The 19,218-nt window shown below is 41.8% G+C and overlaps 1 protein-coding gene across 3 annotated transcripts in view; it reads left to right on the top strand.

The window, feature by feature from the left end:
- LOC126355058 (probable phosphorylase b kinase regulatory subunit alpha) overlaps positions 1–19,218 on the top strand; it is a 215,166-nt gene that overhangs the window by 2,705 nt on the left and 193,243 nt on the right. For 2 of the 3 annotated variants that reach the window (XM_050005224.1, XM_050005223.1), the window contains exons 2-3: positions 7,353–7,511; positions 7,768–7,984. In XM_050005224.1, the coding sequence (XP_049861181.1) occupies positions 7,353–7,511; positions 7,768–7,984 (376 nt within the window). Of the gene's footprint in view, positions 1–5,958; positions 6,053–7,352; positions 7,512–7,767; positions 7,985–19,218 lie in introns of those variants that run through there. The other variant, XM_050005225.1, reaches the window with a different exon arrangement.

Below are 19,218 nucleotides of genomic sequence, written 5' to 3'. Positions count from 1 at the left end.
ATGTTACAATGCTATGTTTCTGTGAGCTTTCCCATTCGGGGGTGGGGTCCTGAGGGAAACTGTTGAAAACCTGGAACAAAGCTTTGTCAGTCTTGGTTCACATCTCAGAGATTCAATTAATTCAAATGATCATCATAACATACCAGTATCAAATTTTAATTCGCTTCATAGTATGGTTTGTCCATTAGTGGAGACGGAGCTTCCAGCTCGGAGACAATTGACCACAACATTGTCATGATGCCTCCCTGAAGCCAAAGGGTAGGTGGAGATGAACTTGAGGCGATGGCCATAGCAGTCCTTCGGGATATCAGCAAGGGTGTGGGATGATCAGGAACAGGGTTGATCCTTGAGATGAACACATGTGTGAATCAGATTCTGAAAGTGACGTGGTCCGAGAACCTGAAATGCTTTTGAAATACATAAATAATTTTCAAGGACACATCACAGTCTGTAAAAAGGAAGATTAGTACATACAATTTGTTAAATAATGTCTGGTTTGCATTGAAATTTATTGATTCGGAAGTGGTAAGTAAAAAATCCAGTTCATTGAGACTGAAAAATTCATTGCGAGTTTGAATCAAGTATATGTTATGCAATTTCATAACTAAATTCTCTGTAGAATATGGTCCATTGCAAACTGATTGATAACCATATCATACTGGTAATGAGTGTCTGGTTCATTCGCCATTTCATTATAGGAAACAGGATTTACTGACACCCTGTTCACAGTACGACAACAACAATCAAGACTGTGTTGTCCGATTGTTGAACTGCCTTCTGGTATAAACAGATAGGAATCTCATTCATTGCAAACCAAAATATTTACCCACATCATGAAACAGCACTGATATGACTGTTAATTGTTCCACATATTACAGATCACAATATAAGATTATCTTCAGTAGAAGTTTCTTGTCTAGTGTCTGTCATTTATATTGGTTTATCATAGACTTAATTGTTATCAAACTTCCGAAAGCATAGGAATAACTTCACATTAACATATCATTATGAATCTAGCTCATCATCATGAATCAAATGAGACCACACACAAAACAGACAGGTGAAACCAAGTAAGCTATTCCACAGAAGGATCGTATTTCAGAGTATAAAACATATAACCATCATGACCTACTACACATGTGGCAGTTTGATATTATTCGCAAAATACAAACAAAACCACTTGGAAACCAAAACTATCTTTCATGTAATTGCTCCATCTGGAGTGACTGAATTGTGTACTTCTCTGATTTGGATAGGGAAGATGAACTACTCCTATTCTCGTGAAGTTATTTATTTTCTCTGTGTGGTAAGAATAATATAAATAATTTGAAAAAATCATCACCACGAGTAATCTAATCAACTGCAGCTAATGGAAAACAGTAAAGTATCATTATTTTAATCTGTGGTAGACCTGTGAAACAAATATCATCTTTAGCGTGTCAGTGTACATATTTTTAGTCACTCTACATTGTGATACCTACTGCAATTGGCTTAGTAGTAACATATTAATATATGAAAGATCTCTTATATTTTATTACTAAACATCAGTGTAGAGCTTATATTAGGCACACAGAACATACAGTTCTCGAATTGAAGATCAATACTTCACATTATACGTTCATTTATTCCTTTAGGCATACTGTTTTCTAATATCTTGATGACGGCAAAGCCCTCTAATCCTGTGGCTGTTTGGAAGACCAAGCAAAATAGGTTCAAGTCTTCAATAATATATTTTCATTACCTTGAAATCATTGCACACATACAGGTTTTTTGTCGTAATAGTGTGATAAGTCTTTGCAATGTCTAATGTTTTTGGACGACAATTTAAGTTCTACGTAAATATACTAACATCCACTTCTTTTACGAGATGACTTGCTTGACGTGCTCGGCCAACTTTACTTGCTGCTGCAAACTTTCTTTCACTTTCTTCTCCGAAGTATGCTGCTAGGTACAGGAATCTCTTAACTCTTTCTACTTATAAAAATAAGTAGACATACAAAGTTTCATTTACTTCAACTAACGACATATATTTCAGCTTCAGACATTTTACAAATCCCACTCTTCATGTAAATATATACTGCTTCGTAAGCCTCTCGTGTCTCCAAATATTAGAAAAAACTAATTTACATGTAAGAGAAAGTTGGCATAAACACCATGTCCAGTCTCAACATGATCTGTAATACACGTCTTCCCTTCAACAAGGCTAAGACAAGAGTTTTTCTTCAAGAGTACCTTCTCAACTGTTCTATTGTCACTACCAATAGTCACTGACACTATTATCACAGAGCAACATAAATTCACCATGGTCCTCTTGTATGCCCTTGCACTAAAACTTTCATGGACCGCCCGACAGGTACTTGGTGTTGTTTGATTGCCATGCCTACATTCTTCTCATGACTGAATTTCAAAACTGCACACACAAAGGTGATGCACAGTAAGTAGGATTCTATCATCCCACACTCACTTCTAAAATATCATGTGTTCGAGACGCTAGAAGGCAGAGTGGTTCTAGAATTTACACTGAAATTCTCGAAACACTACATATCCCCTCCCCCCCCCCCCCCCCCCCCAGATAAGATACGCGATATTTTATACACAATCATTATGTAAATAATATCACTCATAACAACATTTCATATCATAACAATATACTTTTCTTATACCTGTTTATACATTCATCTTTCACCTCCACAACAATATTTTTTTTCTTTTGTTTTTCTCTAGAACAATCTATAGCTGAGCGTTTCTTTATTCTGTTCTTACTTTACTTTGATATCCAGACATCAGCATTTATTCGTGGTTCAGTGAGCTTCCGTAGTATTTGGGAATTGTAAAGACCCTTTTCTTATTTGCAATCGTAAAGTTCAGGTGTTCATGACACATGAGTAATCTACTTTCTGTTCTTCTTTGCTTTTCTTTTCTTTATTTTTTATACTTTTCTTTGGTATATACTATTTTTTTGTAGTTTGGAAGAACTCTGGGCAAAATGAAAGTGTTCTTTTTGACCCTCGTAAACTTACATGAACCGTAACAAATGCTAGTTGTGCATAGAATTCAAACTTTCGAGAATAATCCCTATAAAATTTATGACTTTTGTCACGATACTGTCCCCTTTTCTTAGGAAAGGTTATTAGAAACAATGGAAACAAGGAAGTACTTAAACGATAGAAGTTTGTGAATATGGAAAGAGGGAAAAAATAGGTAGGTCCTCAAATGAGAAGTAAGAAAGGAAGGAAAAAAAAAAGATATGGTTGCTAAGGTCTACGAAGAGAAAGAAGATAGCCCCAAAGACAGGAAACCCTTCCCACACCCCTTCCCCAGGATCCCTACTCCTCAGGTACTTGAGTGAGACGCCGGAGGAGGTTTGGTGTTAAATCATCTCCTACAGAATGGACATTCCCACCTTCACCCTTGAGGTCCCCAAAGGAAATTTAGCAACCCTATGGAAATGGCAAATGGTGAAGGATCAGGCACACTTGTTTGCGAGGGTTGTCTGGAAGGTGTGATGTGTGTTTTATGTTAGCCATATTTTATTTGCTCCCTTAAACCATGCTTTTATTTACAATACCAACCCCTTTCAAAACCTATACAAACCCTCCCATTTACATCACATCTGATAAAAGGTATAAAGTACTCCATACAAAACAGAAAATTTATACACTATTGACTATGGTATCACAGTTGTTTAATTATTCACCTCATATTAGATTATCCATAAATATAATACTCTACTCATTTTATTTTATGTCGATACACTTTCTTTCTCATTCTGTGATCCTCCTAAGTTTACTTTATCTTGTAGTTGTATCCAGTTTTCTAAGCACTATGACTGTAAGATAGTTTAAGCTATTAGTAATAGATGACAGAATAGTTTAAGATTTTAAAAGAATTCGGTGCAGGGAAACTATTTTGGAAGAAACACTAATTAAAAAAAAAATTAACTCACAATGTTAACATCCCTGGGGGACAGATGACTCCGCCCGGGTCCCATGGATCTGAGATTAACTTTTCTTGTGCACTAGCAGACTAGTATTTTTCTTTAAATTTCTTTTGGAAGTCTCCCCAAGAAGAAAAATTCTAAGTATTCAAGGTTCCTCATTCTGAGGCCTCCCCAAGAAGGTACCCCACAGCAAACTCTTTATCATTATAGAATCTTCCCAATTCTTTGGCAAAGCTTGGTTGAATCTTTTCAAAAAGTGGGTCAGATGTACATCCCTGTCTGGCTTAAATTTAGGGAATTCCCTGGATAATCCTGAATTAGTCCCCCATTGCAGATCAGTCATCACTTCACTAGTTAAGACTATATTAGGTGAATTTACCCTTTTGTCTAATTTATCCTGGATAAGGTTGAATTCTTTCCTTAGGTTATCTATACCTTTCTTGGTATCATTAAGTTCAGAAGATAGAATAGGAGACACATTTCCGGATGTTACTCTCTCGATAACTTTTTGAACTATAATTTCTTCCACCTGTTTGTCCAAACTACTAATATTTATGATATCAGAGTTCGCCAATTTCTCTTTGAAGTTCCTTTCCACATTATCGACTCATGTATTAACACCTGTAATTTGCGATTGAATTATTGGCATTAAATTATCCTGCTTATCGACACTCTCTTTCAAAGTACTCAACCCTTGCTTTACAGCATTAAATTTAACATTGTGCACATTTTCAAAGGATCCTAACTTTTCATTAAGCTCTGATTCACAATATTACATTTGTCGGCAATATTCAGTTCTAACCTTTTTGTCAACTTCTGAAAATTATCATTCTGTTTCTGGCTATAGCCAGTGAACATTTGATTTACGTGAATGGTCAAGGAACTAGTCAATTCATTCTTTAAATCTAGTTTTAAATTCTCTATCTTACTGTTTAGGCATCAAATTCAGTCTTTAAAGCATCCATGCCTTTGCACAGATTACTAAATTCTTTGCTTTGTGAGTCAACTTTGATATTTAACAAACCTATATTTGCCCCTTGGCTACTTAATGTTTCACTCTGGTTATTTAATTGAGAATGTACTGAGTCTAGTTTTCCACTTAGTCACATTTTGAGTTTTGATTAAATTTACTATCTCAGACCAGTCAGGTACTTCCTTACTAACTTTCATAGCCATAGCTGGTTCTCGAGTTTCCTTGACTTGTTGTATGTTACCCATATTCTTGCAAGCTTTTGATCTTGTAAGCATTTAACTAACTTTAAGTATGGTAACCAAACTAATAAAATTCACTGAACAGTTTGTACCACTTTGTACTAAAAGAATAAAGTTCTGTTTTATGCTCACGTGGCGGGGAATTTTCACTGCATCGGTGAGCGGATGTGGAGGCAGATCAGCACCGGTGAACAGTAGCTGCTGCCGGCGGCGTCAGATGTCGGTTTCCGCACCTGCGTCCCCGCGATGTGTATATGAGACCTCTACACTCTCCGCACTGGATCTTCTTAATCGAAGTGTTCTTGGCATATTTCTTCTTAGAGAAACACACTGGAATCTTCTTCTCTATTTCTCAATTCAAAATTTTTTTCCTTTAAGTACTTGAGCATGTTCCATTGTTTCGGAGTAAATTCTTTGCCATATTTGGTTTAGTTGCTATGGCGACATAAACAGCTTCTTTCCTCATTTTTTGGTCTTAGAATTCTTGTTGTTTTTTTTTTTTTTTTTTTTTTTTTTTTTTTTTTTTTTTTTTTTTTCCCCAGTCCTTTCTCACTGGTCGCCACGTTATAACGGCTTTGACAACAATTTAAGTGCGAAGTAAATATACCAACTTCCACTTCTTTTACGATATGACTTACTTGGCCGACTTTCCTTGCTGCTGCAAACTCTCTTTCACTTTCTTCTCTGAAGTATGCTGCTGGGTACAGGAATCTCTTAACTCTGTCGACTTATAAAAATAAATAGACATACAAACTTTCATTTGCTTCAACTAACCTTTATTGTCAATTACAGGTTTCGAGACAAAAAGTTATTACATGTCCCCTATCAAGATCTGAAGATGGTAAACATGCTTACCAAAACAGATAATCAACAGTAACGGTTGTTTACAACTGATCTTGGGTAAGAAGTTCAATTTATCGCAAGAAAAAGATTTATGTGTCTCAGTGTCCTCCAGAGCACCTCAGGAGTTATCCTTTGAAAGGTTTCTTCATTAGACTTGTACCTGTGCTGAGTCACTTGGGCTTGTTATTCCCCGTAATTAGTTTTCCGGAGTGATGAGGTCTTGCCTTCACAGTGGCCATTCCAGTGGAGCTGGAGATGGACCACAACCAATCCAGTGACCTCAAAACTGTTCATCAACGAACTTGTACACCTGAACAGTAAAGTTTGCTGGAGCTCCATCCTACTATAACTACATATGATCCATGACTCCCTTGTGTTAGAACTGGGGTACTTATCATGTTTGCACATTTTCAAATAGGAATTTTCAATCATATAACTCAAAAGAGTATAGTGTGTACAGGCACGTGATGACATTCTTGCCAATATCATAACATGAAATGGGTGCCTTTCTAACTCTTGCATGTAAAGGGGATTTTCCTTAGACCACAAAATCATGCTCCTCTTATTTGAACTGTGATATTTTGCCTATTCACCAGAAAACAGAAAACACTGTAATCGAGACACAGTATTTGGAAATCACACCAACAAAGTATAGAAGCCTGCAACTGACTGCTCCACGTCATTTCAGATAATTTATTCACATACATTGATCTAAATCCTTTCATTTCAAATCTTTTTTATCCGATTTAAAGTAAGGAAGACAATAAAACTAGCATTTATTTTCATAATCGTATGAAGTCAAGTCTTTCAGACACCATATGCAGTGTTCTTTTTTTTTTTTTCTATTTTTATTGCGGTAACAAGAGTACAGTAATACTATTCACCAACAAATGGAATTAAACTTCACAGATTGTTTGTAAACAAGGGACAATTTTCAAACAATCGAGTGCCAGATTTATTAGGACATGATGTGAGACCAGTGACCATTCTTACCTAGAGTTGGTGTAATTTCTCATTATCTTCTACAGTTCTCTATGTTTGTTCATATTTTAACTGAGCAATATGACACTGATGGATCTAAAGAAGGAAATTCCCTCAGTTACTTTGTTGCATTCCCTGAAACACATCTTAAAATGCATCATCCAATTGAATTCACACTTTTTCATACAGAAATGCGTTGAATTCTGAGGGTGTTATATCTGATGTGAGAAGGGTATGGAGCAAGGCAGAGAAAGAAAGGGAATTAGTTCTTAGTATTTTAGGAGAAATATCGTAATTGGTTTAACTGATGCGAACACATCCATGTAGGTTTTTTTATGTGAATCATTATAAATGCCTTCTGTTTTATAATTTGCAGCATCCTGTGACTGGATTGTTCCCAGCAAGCCCTGAAAATAATCATGCATGGATACGTGACAATGTGTACTGTATTTTGGCTGTATGGGGTTTATCAATGGCCTACAAGAAAAATGCAGACATGGATGAAGACAGAGCAAAGACCTATGAGTTGGAGCAGGTAAGAAACATGTTCATTTCTTTATCTTGTTGTAATTGGCACTGATGCTTCTATAGTTGCGGTGAAGATTTTGTAAATTACAGCTAATTTTTTAAAAACATAACAACATTGAACCAACATTTTTTATGTATCTAATTTTGTCACTCAGTAAGTATTTAAAAATTGTGAAAAAATTAATAAGATTTGTATGATTCTTAAATACTTCACAAAGAAATATGTATCACTATCAGAAATCTGCTCTATATTTCTCACACAGAGTTGTGTGAAACTTATGCGTGGTCTGTTGATGGCCATGATGCAACAGAAAGATAAAGTGGAGAAATTTAAATCGAGCCAAAACCCACTTGATTCACTACATGCAAAGTACAGTTCAAGTACAGGACAAACAGTCGTGGCTGACACTGAATGGGGCCATTTACAGTTGGATGCTGTTTCCTTGTACCTACTGATACTTGCTCAGATGACTGCTTCAGGTATGACATTGAAATGTTGATATAACATCTTGAACCCTAGAGGGGCCTACTTAAACATAAGTTAACTATAAGTAATGAAACAGCAATTTAAAAATTGTTTGTTGTTGTTGTCTTCAGTCCTGAGACTGGTTTGATGCAGCTCTCCATGCTACTCTATCCTGTGCAAGCTGCTTCATCTCCCAGTACCTACTGCAACCTACATCCTTCTGAATCTGCTTAGTGTACTCATCTCTCGGTCTCCCTCTACGATTTTTACCCTCCACGCTGCCCTCCAATGCTAAATTTGTGATCCCTTGATGCCTCAAAACATGTCCTACCAACCGATCCCTTCTTCTAGTCAAGTTGTGCCACAAACTTCTCTTCTCCCCAATCCTATTCAATACCTCCTCATTAGTTACGTGATCTATCCACCTTATCTTCAGCATTCTTCTGTAGCACCACATTTCGAAAGCTTCTATTCTCTTCTTGTCCAAACCAGTTATCGTCCATGTTTCACTTCCATACATGGCTACACTCCAAACAAATACTTTCAGAAACGACTTCCTGATACATAAATCTATATTCGATGTTAACAAATTTCTCTTCTTCAGAAACGCTTTCCTTGCCATTGCCAGTCTACATTTTATATCCTCTCTACTTCGACCATCATCAGTTATTTTACTTCCTAAATAGCAAAACTCCTTTACTACTTTAAGTGTCTCATTTCCTAATCTAATTCCCTCAGCATCACCCGATTTAATTTGACTACATTCCATTATCCTCGTTTTGCTTTTGTTAATGTTCATCTTATATCCTCTTTTCAAGACACTGTCCATTCTGTTCAACTGCTCTTCCAGGTCCTTTGCCGTCTCTGACAGAATTACAATGTCATCGGCGAACCTCAAAGTTTTTACTTCTTCTCCATGAATTTTAATACCTACTCCAAATTTTTCTTTTGTTTCCTTTGCTGCTTGCTCAATATACAGATTGAATAACATCGGGGAGAGGCTACAACCCTGTCTCACTCCTTTCCCAACCACTGCTTCCCTTTCATGCCCCTCGACTCTTATTACTGCCATCTGGTTTCTGTACAAATTATAAATAGCCTTTCGCTCCCTGTATTTTACCCCTGCCACCTTTAGAATTTGAAAAAGAGTATTCCAGTCAACATTGTCAAAAGCTTTCTCTAAGTCTACAAATGCTAGAAACGTAGGTTTGCCTTTTCTTAATCTTTCTTCTAAGATAAGTCGTAAGGTCAGTATTGCCTCGCGTGTTCCAACATTTCGACGGAATCCAAACTGATCCTCCCCGAGGTCTGCATCCACCAGTTTTTCCATTCGTCTGTAAAGAATTCGCGTTAGTATTTTGCAGCCGTGGCTTATTAAACTGATAGTTCGGTAATTTTCACATCTGTCAGCACCTGCTTTCTTTGGGATTGGAATTATTATATTCTTCTTGAAGTCTGAGGGTATTTCGCCTGTCTCATACATCTTGCTCACCAGCTGGTAGAGTTTTGTCATGACTGGCTCTCCCAAGGCCGTCAGTAGTTCTAATGGAATGTTGTCTACTCCGGGGGCCTTGTTTCGACTCAGGTCTTTCAGTGCTCTGTCAAACTCTTCACGCAGTATCGTATCTCCCATTTCGTCTTCATCTACATCCTCTTCTATTAATTAAAAATACAAGAGAAAAATTTTAAATGATAAATTTCAGTATTTTTATTATGGTGTAGGAAATCGTATGTATTTTGTGTGAACAAAATCACTTTCTCTTAAGACATAAGACCACATTTTCATTGCAACTTTTCCTAATTGATTTCATTCATCTTGCTCCATTAAGTTTCATTCATATCATACTAAACATTGTTGCCCAGTTGAAAACATTCACAGTTATTGTTAAATAGGAAAGAAGCAATAAGAGTAAGGACAGAGAAGCTAAAGGAAAGAAATGACAAGAACCTACAAATGACGGAAAGGAGATTGTGTGTGGGTGGTGGGATTTTAAGGAAGGATATAGAAATGAAAAGAATTGGTGTACATTCAGATCAGATGGGTTGCAGATACCATACATATATTGTAGATTTGGATCACATCTGTGAATGTCAGGAATCACACTCATACCCTAGAGTCAGACGACATCTATTAAATTCTGAGGCTTTGATGGAGGCGGGAGATGTCTATGCCACACCGTGCATCAAGCAGGCACATGAATAACAGCTTTATCTTATAGGGTTTTATGTGTTTATTTTTAATGGATTTGGTTGAATGTGTTGTCCATCCTTGATACTTGCCAATTATTATCTGATTGTCACAGTAAGCTGAACTGCATTTGCATGTCAACTAAAATCTGTCACTGCTCATCTCTAAAGTGGCTTTCTTCTAGATGAAGCATGTTTTACCATTGATGATGCTGGAATAGTCGTAGATAAGAGAATGTCTGGATTTAGCAAGGATGTTAATTGTATGGAAAAGAAATGAGAAACACATTAGAGAGGTTTATTCAGTAAAAAATCTTGAATGCTTGGTGCTCCTTTCCTAGTAACTATTTATTAAAAGACATCTTCTAACAACATGAACTGCACTTAAAATGTTTAATAGTCAGGCAGGAATTCAGCTTTATAACTCCTCATCAGTTGTATGTGCATCAAAATGTACAATGTGACAATTGCATACATAACAGTGGGAACATAAGTCTATTTACATTATGAATCTGTAAATCAATGACATGCATGTTGTAACAGGAAGGTGGATGTGAAGGCATTGAGCAGCTGATTGAGCATGAGTTGGAATGCATTTTTGAGCTACATTTATTAAGATATACCAAGTTGACCCCATCTTAAGAAAACAACTATAAAGTACCACACTTTGTAAATATAGAGTGGACTAGAACAGATTCATGAATCAGAATGAATACCTGAGCCAATATAAAAATACGTAAACTAATAACCATTGATACAGCTAATCCAAACGATCTGTCATTGTATCAGTCATAAACTTTGCCAGTAATGCACAAATGATTGGAAAAAAATAACACACACACAGCAGAAAGTTAATCATTAACTGACATTAACAAGAAACTAGCAAACAGCCCCCAAAATTGTTAACTGCTCATATTGGCATTAATCTCATAAGCATGAGAAATGGATTTAATGAAACCTTTGAAATGTAGCAATTCTTAAAGTGGAAAACTAATAATTAACATCAGTGAATTAGGAAGAATCTCTTAGGAAAATCATGAAGTGAAGCACTCAGCAAGTCAGTCTTAGCCGAATAGCTGTACGTTACTATGAACACTTTGAAATGCACTGCCTTCAAGAATCCACAACATGCAAAAAACATGGGACTTTAAAATGATTCTGTCAAATATATCCTCACCACGAGTAGTTCATGAATTACACTTTGCAGAACAAGCATACACTAAAACAGTACCCTAAATTTAAAAGACAAAGCGTATCTTCCCTAAGTTTTTGTGTGCTGGTAAGAGACCAAGTTCCTCTTACAATCACTTGACTGCACCACTCAAGTCTCATGGAAGTTACACAACTTCTGACATGTCTTACTTTTCCACTATGACGTGTAGCCACCACTCACAAGTCTGAAGGGCAATAGTGTGTCCCACTGGATAAATGATGTCAATTCTCACACACTGTTCTCAGAGCTGTTCTGCCAAACCTCCTGGACTGATGGACAGCATGGGCATATGATTCCAGAGACCAGCTGTACGGTGGACAGCACAATCCACAGTCTGCCCAAGTTCATGGTCACATTGTTCACTGTCCTCCACCATCCTGGCTGTTACTCCCTGCTCCAACCATAGCCACATCCTCTAGCATGCACTAGCACTGTGCTACCTCATCATGCCTTCAGGTGGCGCAGACCATAAACCTCGTTCTTGCAGTAGGAAGAAGGTAGGAAAAAGGTGGCACTAGTGATGATATGGCATATAGTCATATACAGCCACAAGCAGATATGTCTGCTTGTGTCTGTATATGTTTGTGTGTGTGTGTATACCTGTCCTTTTTTTCCCCCAAGGTAAGTCCACTCCCAGGATTGGAATGACTCCTTACCCCCTCCCTTAAAACACACATCCTTTCGTCTTTCCCTCTCCTTTCCTCTTTCCTGATGAAGCAACTGTGGGTTGCGAAAGCTTGAATTTTATGTATGTGTTTATGTTTGTTAGTGTCTCTGTCAACATACCAACGCTTTCATTTGGTAAGTTACATCATCTTTGTTTTTAGATATATTTTTCCCACATGGAATGTTTCCCTGTATTATATTAATAATTGTCTTAAATTATTGGGGGGAAGGGGGGGGGGAGGGGCTCCGTCCGCCCAAATAAATTATATGGTTACACAATCACTCTCTCATGCCCTGGGGATCCAGTCTACTGGAACCTGGACTATTGGTGGTTTATCCTGATGGTCGGCGCTCTGTCTCAAAAGGTTAAAAGCTATGCACAGCAAGTTAGAGCCACTGTGACACTTGGTATTGTGGCACTTAGAATCACTGTCACACATGGTTGTCCTCCTACTAACTGTTCAGCTGAAATGGGTCCTCCCTGGTCACGTTCTGACATAAGATCCTTTCTGTCTAAGATTTTTGCCCACCACACCCAGAATAGCTTTTCGTTGCCCTCCCTATCTCTGCAACATCCTTGTCAGACACTGTGCTCCTTCTGTACCCATCTCCCTTCCCTATGCCCCCTAGCCCTGTAACTGTTACCACTACAAGACTTGCTCATGCACCCACCTATTTTGACCTATATCAGCCCTGTAACTTGTGAAACATATACTATCAAAGGGAGAGCCACACGTAAAACACAACACATCTCATATACTAGCTGTTATGTAAACAATGTTCAGCCTTTTACATCAACATGACTACCGCCAAGTTATCAGTAAAGATGAATGAGTGTACACAGAGGGTATATAATGGCAACACACAATATCCTGTTGCAGAACATGCTCCATAACTTGACAGTTGTGACTTCAATGCCTGTTTCACCACACACACCATCTGGATTCTTCCCTTATACACCAAGTCTTCAGGATTCAGCAGATGGGAACTAGTGCTACAACATGTCTATGGTTCTCACCAACTGCATGGCCTTAACTTACATCAATTTCTTCCATCTCAGCATTTCTTCACAGTAACTACTCCTTTATTGACTCTGTTTTGTTTTTTTTACATCTTTAATCTTTTGACCTGTCTATTTTTCGCTGTCCACCTCCCATCTTTGTTATGTACAATGCACTTAGCTTTTCACTCTTATTAACTCATGAATGGTGTTTTAAGAGTAATCTCTGTCTTGCATATTATGCTGTCTTCCACCTTAAGCTCTCAGGTTTTCAAATCTCGTCCAGTGCAGTCCCCAACAATCAGTCTCTCCTTCTCATCCTGTCCCCTGACCTGGGGTTATGGGTGACTCCAGACTCTACCCCTTTTCCCAAACATCTCCAATTCCTTTCCCTTCGCCTCTCTTCCTTCCCCTTCAACCTTTCTGCCAAGTCACTGGCTCTGAAACATGTGCTATGGCTGGTATGTGTTACAATGGTCAGACACAATGTGACTGTCTCCCTTTGACAACATTGTAACTCATCTTCAATCATTATTGCAGGCTTGCTACCATCTTCCAAAATTAGTAATATCATGCGGATCCTCACCTGCACAAATTTTCCAAGAACTCCTCACTTTATTGGATATGTGTGAATGGCATATCACTTAAATGTTGCATGTCTTTCTATTACCGTGAGTCAAATTAGATTACACAATCATGCTTGGCCATTTTTCACTTTACTGTTGTTGTGACTCGCATTCATTCCATTCTTGACCTTTATGCATCACAACCTGAGGACAGGGGCAGGCTACTGCCACTAGCAAACAACAAAAATAACAAAAAAAAGTTTTTACACTAACATAACATATTCACTACAATCCTGTACATGTGCAAACATACAAAAAAGTAATCCTTGACAAATACCTCATCTTTTCAAATCTGCACAGGCCCAACCACGTCTTCTTGTCTCTTTCTTTGATTTCTTCTCCTTGCATTCTCTCTGGCTCCACCGTTGAAATTCCTGAACTCGATTCCGCGCTACCTCAAAAAGGGTGCGTGTGTCCAATGTGTACTACTGTAATTCTTGCTGTCAATTGAGCTTCAGGGTCCTCGATACCCTGTGACGAACTTCATCTTCCCTTTCAGTGTATAAGTACTGCTCTACTTTATACTGTGGTCTACTGGCCATATGTTTCACTGATTCCTACTGCTTGTGTAATGCCCGGGGCCTTGTTTCGACTCAGGTCTTTCAGTACTCTATAATACTCTTCACGCAGTATCATATCTCCCATTTCATCTTCATCTACATCCTCTTCAATTTCCATAATATTGTCCTCAAGTACATCACCCTTATATAGACCCTCTATATATTCCTTCCACCTTTCCGCTTTCCCTTCTTTGCTTAGAACTGGGTTTCCATCTGAGCTCTTGATATTCATAGAAGTGGTTCTCTTTTCTCCAAAGGTCTCTTTAATTTTCCTGTATGCAGTATCTATCTTATCCCTAGTGAGATAAGCCTCTACATCTTGACATTTGTCCTCTAGCCATCCCTGCTTAGCCATTTTGTACTTCCTGTCGATCTCATTTTTGAGATGTCTGTATTCCTTTTTGCCTGCTTCATTTACAGCATTTTTATATTTCCTCCTTTCAATTAAGTTCAATATTTCTTCTGTTACCCAAGGAGTTCTACTAGCCCTCGTCTTTTTACCTACTTGATCTTCTGCTGCCTTCACTACTTCATTCCTCAGAGCTACCCATTCTTCTTCTACTGTACTTCTTTCCCCCATTCCTGTCTATTGTTCCCTTATGCTCTCCCTGAAACTCTGTACAACCTCTGGTTCTTTCAATTTATCCAGGTCCCATCTCCTTAAGTTCCCACCTTTTCCAGCCTTATAGCTCTCCAATTCCCAACCTCTTGCCACAGTGATCCTACTACAGACATTCCACAGGCTTATCGTACCCCATCAGGTGCTGGGCCATTTGTGAAAGCAACCATGTCATATACCAGCTCTGCTGCAATCATTGTACAGCTCTTTACACTGGTTTGACTACCAACCAGCTGTCCACCACAATGAATGGCTCTACCAAACTGACCAAGAGCAAAATGACACATCCTGTTGCACAACATGTAGCTGAACATAACATTCTTGATTTTAACGACTGCACCACAACCCACACCATCTGGATCCTCACCTCTATCATTAGCTTTTCTGAACTGCACAGATAGGAGCTATTGTTAAAACACTTTCTCTGCTCCCGAAATTATCCTGGTCTCAACCTACAGTAACCTACCACCCCCTAACCCCCCCCCCCCCCCTGTGGGTTCGGGGGTAAGAATAGGCCCACGGTATTCCTGCCTGTCGTAAGAGGCGACTAAAAGGAGTCTCAAACGTTTCGGCCTTATGTGATGGTCCCCTACCGGGTTTGACCTCCATCTTCTAAATTCTTCCGAAGAGCGAGCTGATTGGGGAAGGGCGCCTTACAAGGTGCAATGTGTCCATCGCTCATTACCGTCTCTAGCTTGGTTGGTCGTCGTCGCATAGCTGTCCCGCCCACTCACCATCTCTAGGGCGTGGCTTTGTTCTTGGGTGCGGTTTTTGCAGTCTGCTCTGCTGTGTCGCTTTATGCGCCAATGACGATCATGGGCTACATTTCACCTGAAATCCAGCACGGTAGCCAGTCCGTTGTGGTGGGGCCGCCATGTACCCTGTCGGTTGTAGCCCCCTGACAACACAGGGATCGCTCTACTGATGCCTGCGCCGTTAACTCCCCGCGTATGCCAAGGAGTAGATGCCTGTCTCCTTGGGGCATCGGGACTCCCGGCAATGGCCATCTCGCCAGGTGGTCGTTGCTGAGGCTGGGTGGCGCCCGTGGGGAGGGCCCTTGGTCGGAGTAGGTGGCATCAGGGCGGATGACCCGCGATGAAGCGTGGTACATCATCTCTTGCTGGCGGCCAGCCGCCAGCAGTCTCTAAGCGTTCTCGACCTCAATACAACGCTCAGGCATATGATCCACAATCGTTCCCCTCCCTGGCCACACCATGGGAGGAACGAAAGGCTACGGTTGGCAGCGAACCTTATTCACCTCGCTATTTAGTCTGTACACGAGTCGATGGGGAATCGTTTATGGCGACCAAGCCTCAGTTTTTTGTCGAGCACTTGGAGGACAAGTTTGGGGAGGTGGAGGGCTTGTCCAAAATGCGCTCTGGGGCAGTATTGATCAAAACGGCATCCTCTGCACAGTCACGGCGGTTACTCGCTTGTGACAAGTTGGGGGATGTTTCCGTCACGATCACACCCCATAAGAGTCTCAACATGGTCCAGGGCATTATATTCCATAGGGACCTACTCTTGCAGTCAGACGACGAGCTACGCGCCAATTTAGAACGGCGGGGTGTTCACTTCGTCCGGCGCGTCCATCGGGGTCCGAGGGATAATCAGGTAGCCACCGGTGCCTTCATCTTGGCCTTCGAGGGTGACGTCCTACCCGAAAAGGTCAAGGTGATGGTCTACCGATGTGATGTGAAGCCCTATATCCCTCCCCCGATGAGGTGTTTCAAATGCTGGAAGTTCGGCCACATGTCATCTCGGTGTACTTCCAGCATGACATGCAGAGATTGTGGACACCCTTCACATCCTAATACTGCATGTGCGCCGCCTCCCATCTGTGTGAACTGCGGCGAACACCATTCCCCTTGCTCGCGAGACTGCAAGGTTCTACTGAAAGAACGAAGGATCATGGAATATAAGGCCCTGGACCGCATGACCTATACTGAGGCTAAGCGGAAATATGAGAGGCTACATCGTGTGGCTCTGACCAGCTCCTATGCCACCGCTGCCAAAACAGTAGTTTTGTCATCTGCTGCACCGATTCCACTGAACACTCTGAGCCGGAATACTACACCTGCCCCCTTGATGGTGGGGGGCACTTCCCCATCTGTTGCTCCTGCACCACCTCCCTCAGGAGCAACGACCCCCCAACCATCGGGGACACAAGTCCCCAACTCTAAGCCGGAGAAGCGTCCGACTTCTTCGGCGACTCTCTCTCGCAAGGGATCCCTCGGGTCCCTCCCTTCCCAGGTTTCCACCTCTGGGAAGGGTGACGTCAGCCAATGGCTGAAAAGCAGGCCAGCGGCTGGTCGCAGGGCTTCCCGCTCCTCCTCCGTCCCGGAGACTGACTCGGTGGAGCCCTCCCAGCCAGTAAAGCCCAAGGAGCAGAGAGAGAAGACGAAGAAGAAGAAGGGCTCTAAGGCCAAGGAACGCGCGGTGGCATCCACCCCACCGCTCCATACAGGCTCTGCGTCTGAGGATGAGGTGGAGATCCTGGCGTCCGCTGAGGACCTGGATCTCGCCATACCCTCAGACACCAAGGACGCCGATTGTACTGGTCCTCGATCGGTGACAGCAGGTGACCCAGTGACGTGATCTGCCTCCTCGGTCCCTTCACGCCTATTTCGCCCATGGACAAAGTGATTCTCCAGTGGAACTGCAGCGGTTTTTTCCACCACCTTGCTGAGCTCCGCCAACTCGTCAGCAGTCACCCTTTCTTCTGCATTGCCCTCCAGGAAACGTGGTTTCCGGCAATGCGGACCCCTGCCCTACGAGGGTATCGGGGTTATTATAAGAACCGGGCAGCTTATGAGAGGGTGTCTGGTGGAGTCTGCGTCTACATCCTTAACTCTATCTACAGCGAGTGTGTGCCTCTTCATACACCCTTAGAGGCTGTCGCTGTAAGGATGTGGACGCCTCAGCCTATTACTGTCTGCAGTTTGTACCTTCCGCCGGATGGTGATGTCTCTCGTCATGTGTTGGCTGCATTGATAGGACAACTGCCGCCTCCCTTTGTGTTGCTGGGCGACTTTAACGCCCATAACCCCTTGTGGGGTAGCGCCGCGATTACTGGCCGGGGCAGAGATGTCGAGACTCTTCTGTCACAGCTTGACCTCTGCCTTTTAAACACGGGAGAGGCGACCCACTTTAGTGCGGTCCATGGCTCGTTTTCGGCCATTGACCTTTCTATTTGCAGCCCCGGACTTTCACCATCCATCCACTGGAGGGTCCATGACGACTTATATGGTAGTGACCATTTCCCCATCTTTCTGTCACTGCCACAGCGTCACTCTTCTGAACGCCCCTCCAGATGGGCTCTGAATAAGGCTGATTGGGACTTATTTACATCTGTCGCAGTGATCGCACCTCCTTCCACTGATCCGATTGATGCGGTGGTTCAGTCGGTCACCACCAGCATCGTTTCTGCGGCGGCATCTGCGATTCCCTGTACATCCGGGTCACCTCGGCGGAGGACTGTGCCGTGGTGGTCGCCCGAGATCGCAGAGGCGATTCGAGATCGCCGGCGGGCTCTTCAGCGCCATAAGCGGCACCCGTCGTTGGAGACCCTCATTGCTTTTAAACAGTTCCGCGCCCGAGCCCGACGCCTTATTCGCCAACGGAAGCAGGAGTGCTGGGAACGTTATGTTTCCACCATTGGCGTCCGTACCTCCGCATCGCAGGTTTGGGCCAAGATTCGGCGACTCCAAGGCTATCGGCCACCTGTCTCTGTCCCTGGGCTTTCGCTGAATGGAGCAGTGTGCACCGACTCCGACACGATTGCGGACCGGTTAGCAGAGCATTTTGCTCAGTGTTCCGCGTCAACGACCTACCCGTTGGCCTTCCGCTCCCGGAAAGAGCGGTTGGAAAGTCGGAGGCTTTCCTTTCACACGCGCCACGCGGAGTCGTACAATGCTCCTTTCAGCGAATGGGAATTCCAGAGCGCACTTTCTGCTTGCCCTGATACGGCTCCTGGACCAGACCGCATTCACAGCCAGATGCTGAAACACCTCTCAGTGCCTTGCAAGCGACGCCTCCTAGATCTTTTCAATCGCGTCTGGGTCGAGGGTGTTTTCCCGTCTCAATGGCGGGAAAGCATAGTCCTCCCCGTATTGAAACCTGGCAAGAACCAGCTGGAGGTGGACAGCTATCGCCCCATAAGCCTCACCAACGTTCCCTGCAAGTTGCTGGAACGTATGGTGAGCCGGAGGTTGAGTTGGCTCCTCGAGTCTCGGGGCCTTCTGGCTCCGTCTCAGGGTGGGTTCCGTAAAGGCCGCTCTGCCGTCGATAATCTGGTCTCCCTGGAGTCTGCCATCCGTACAGCCTTTGCGTGCCGCCAACATCTGGTTGCCGTCTTCTTCGACATGCGGAAGGCAT

This window comes from Schistocerca gregaria, chromosome 3 (genome assembly GCF_023897955.1).
Source record: "Schistocerca gregaria isolate iqSchGreg1 chromosome 3, iqSchGreg1.2, whole genome shotgun sequence".
Lineage (NCBI taxonomy): Eukaryota > Metazoa > Arthropoda > Insecta > Orthoptera > Acrididae > Schistocerca > Schistocerca gregaria.
This window is presented reverse-complemented; position numbering and strand designations above follow the sequence as displayed.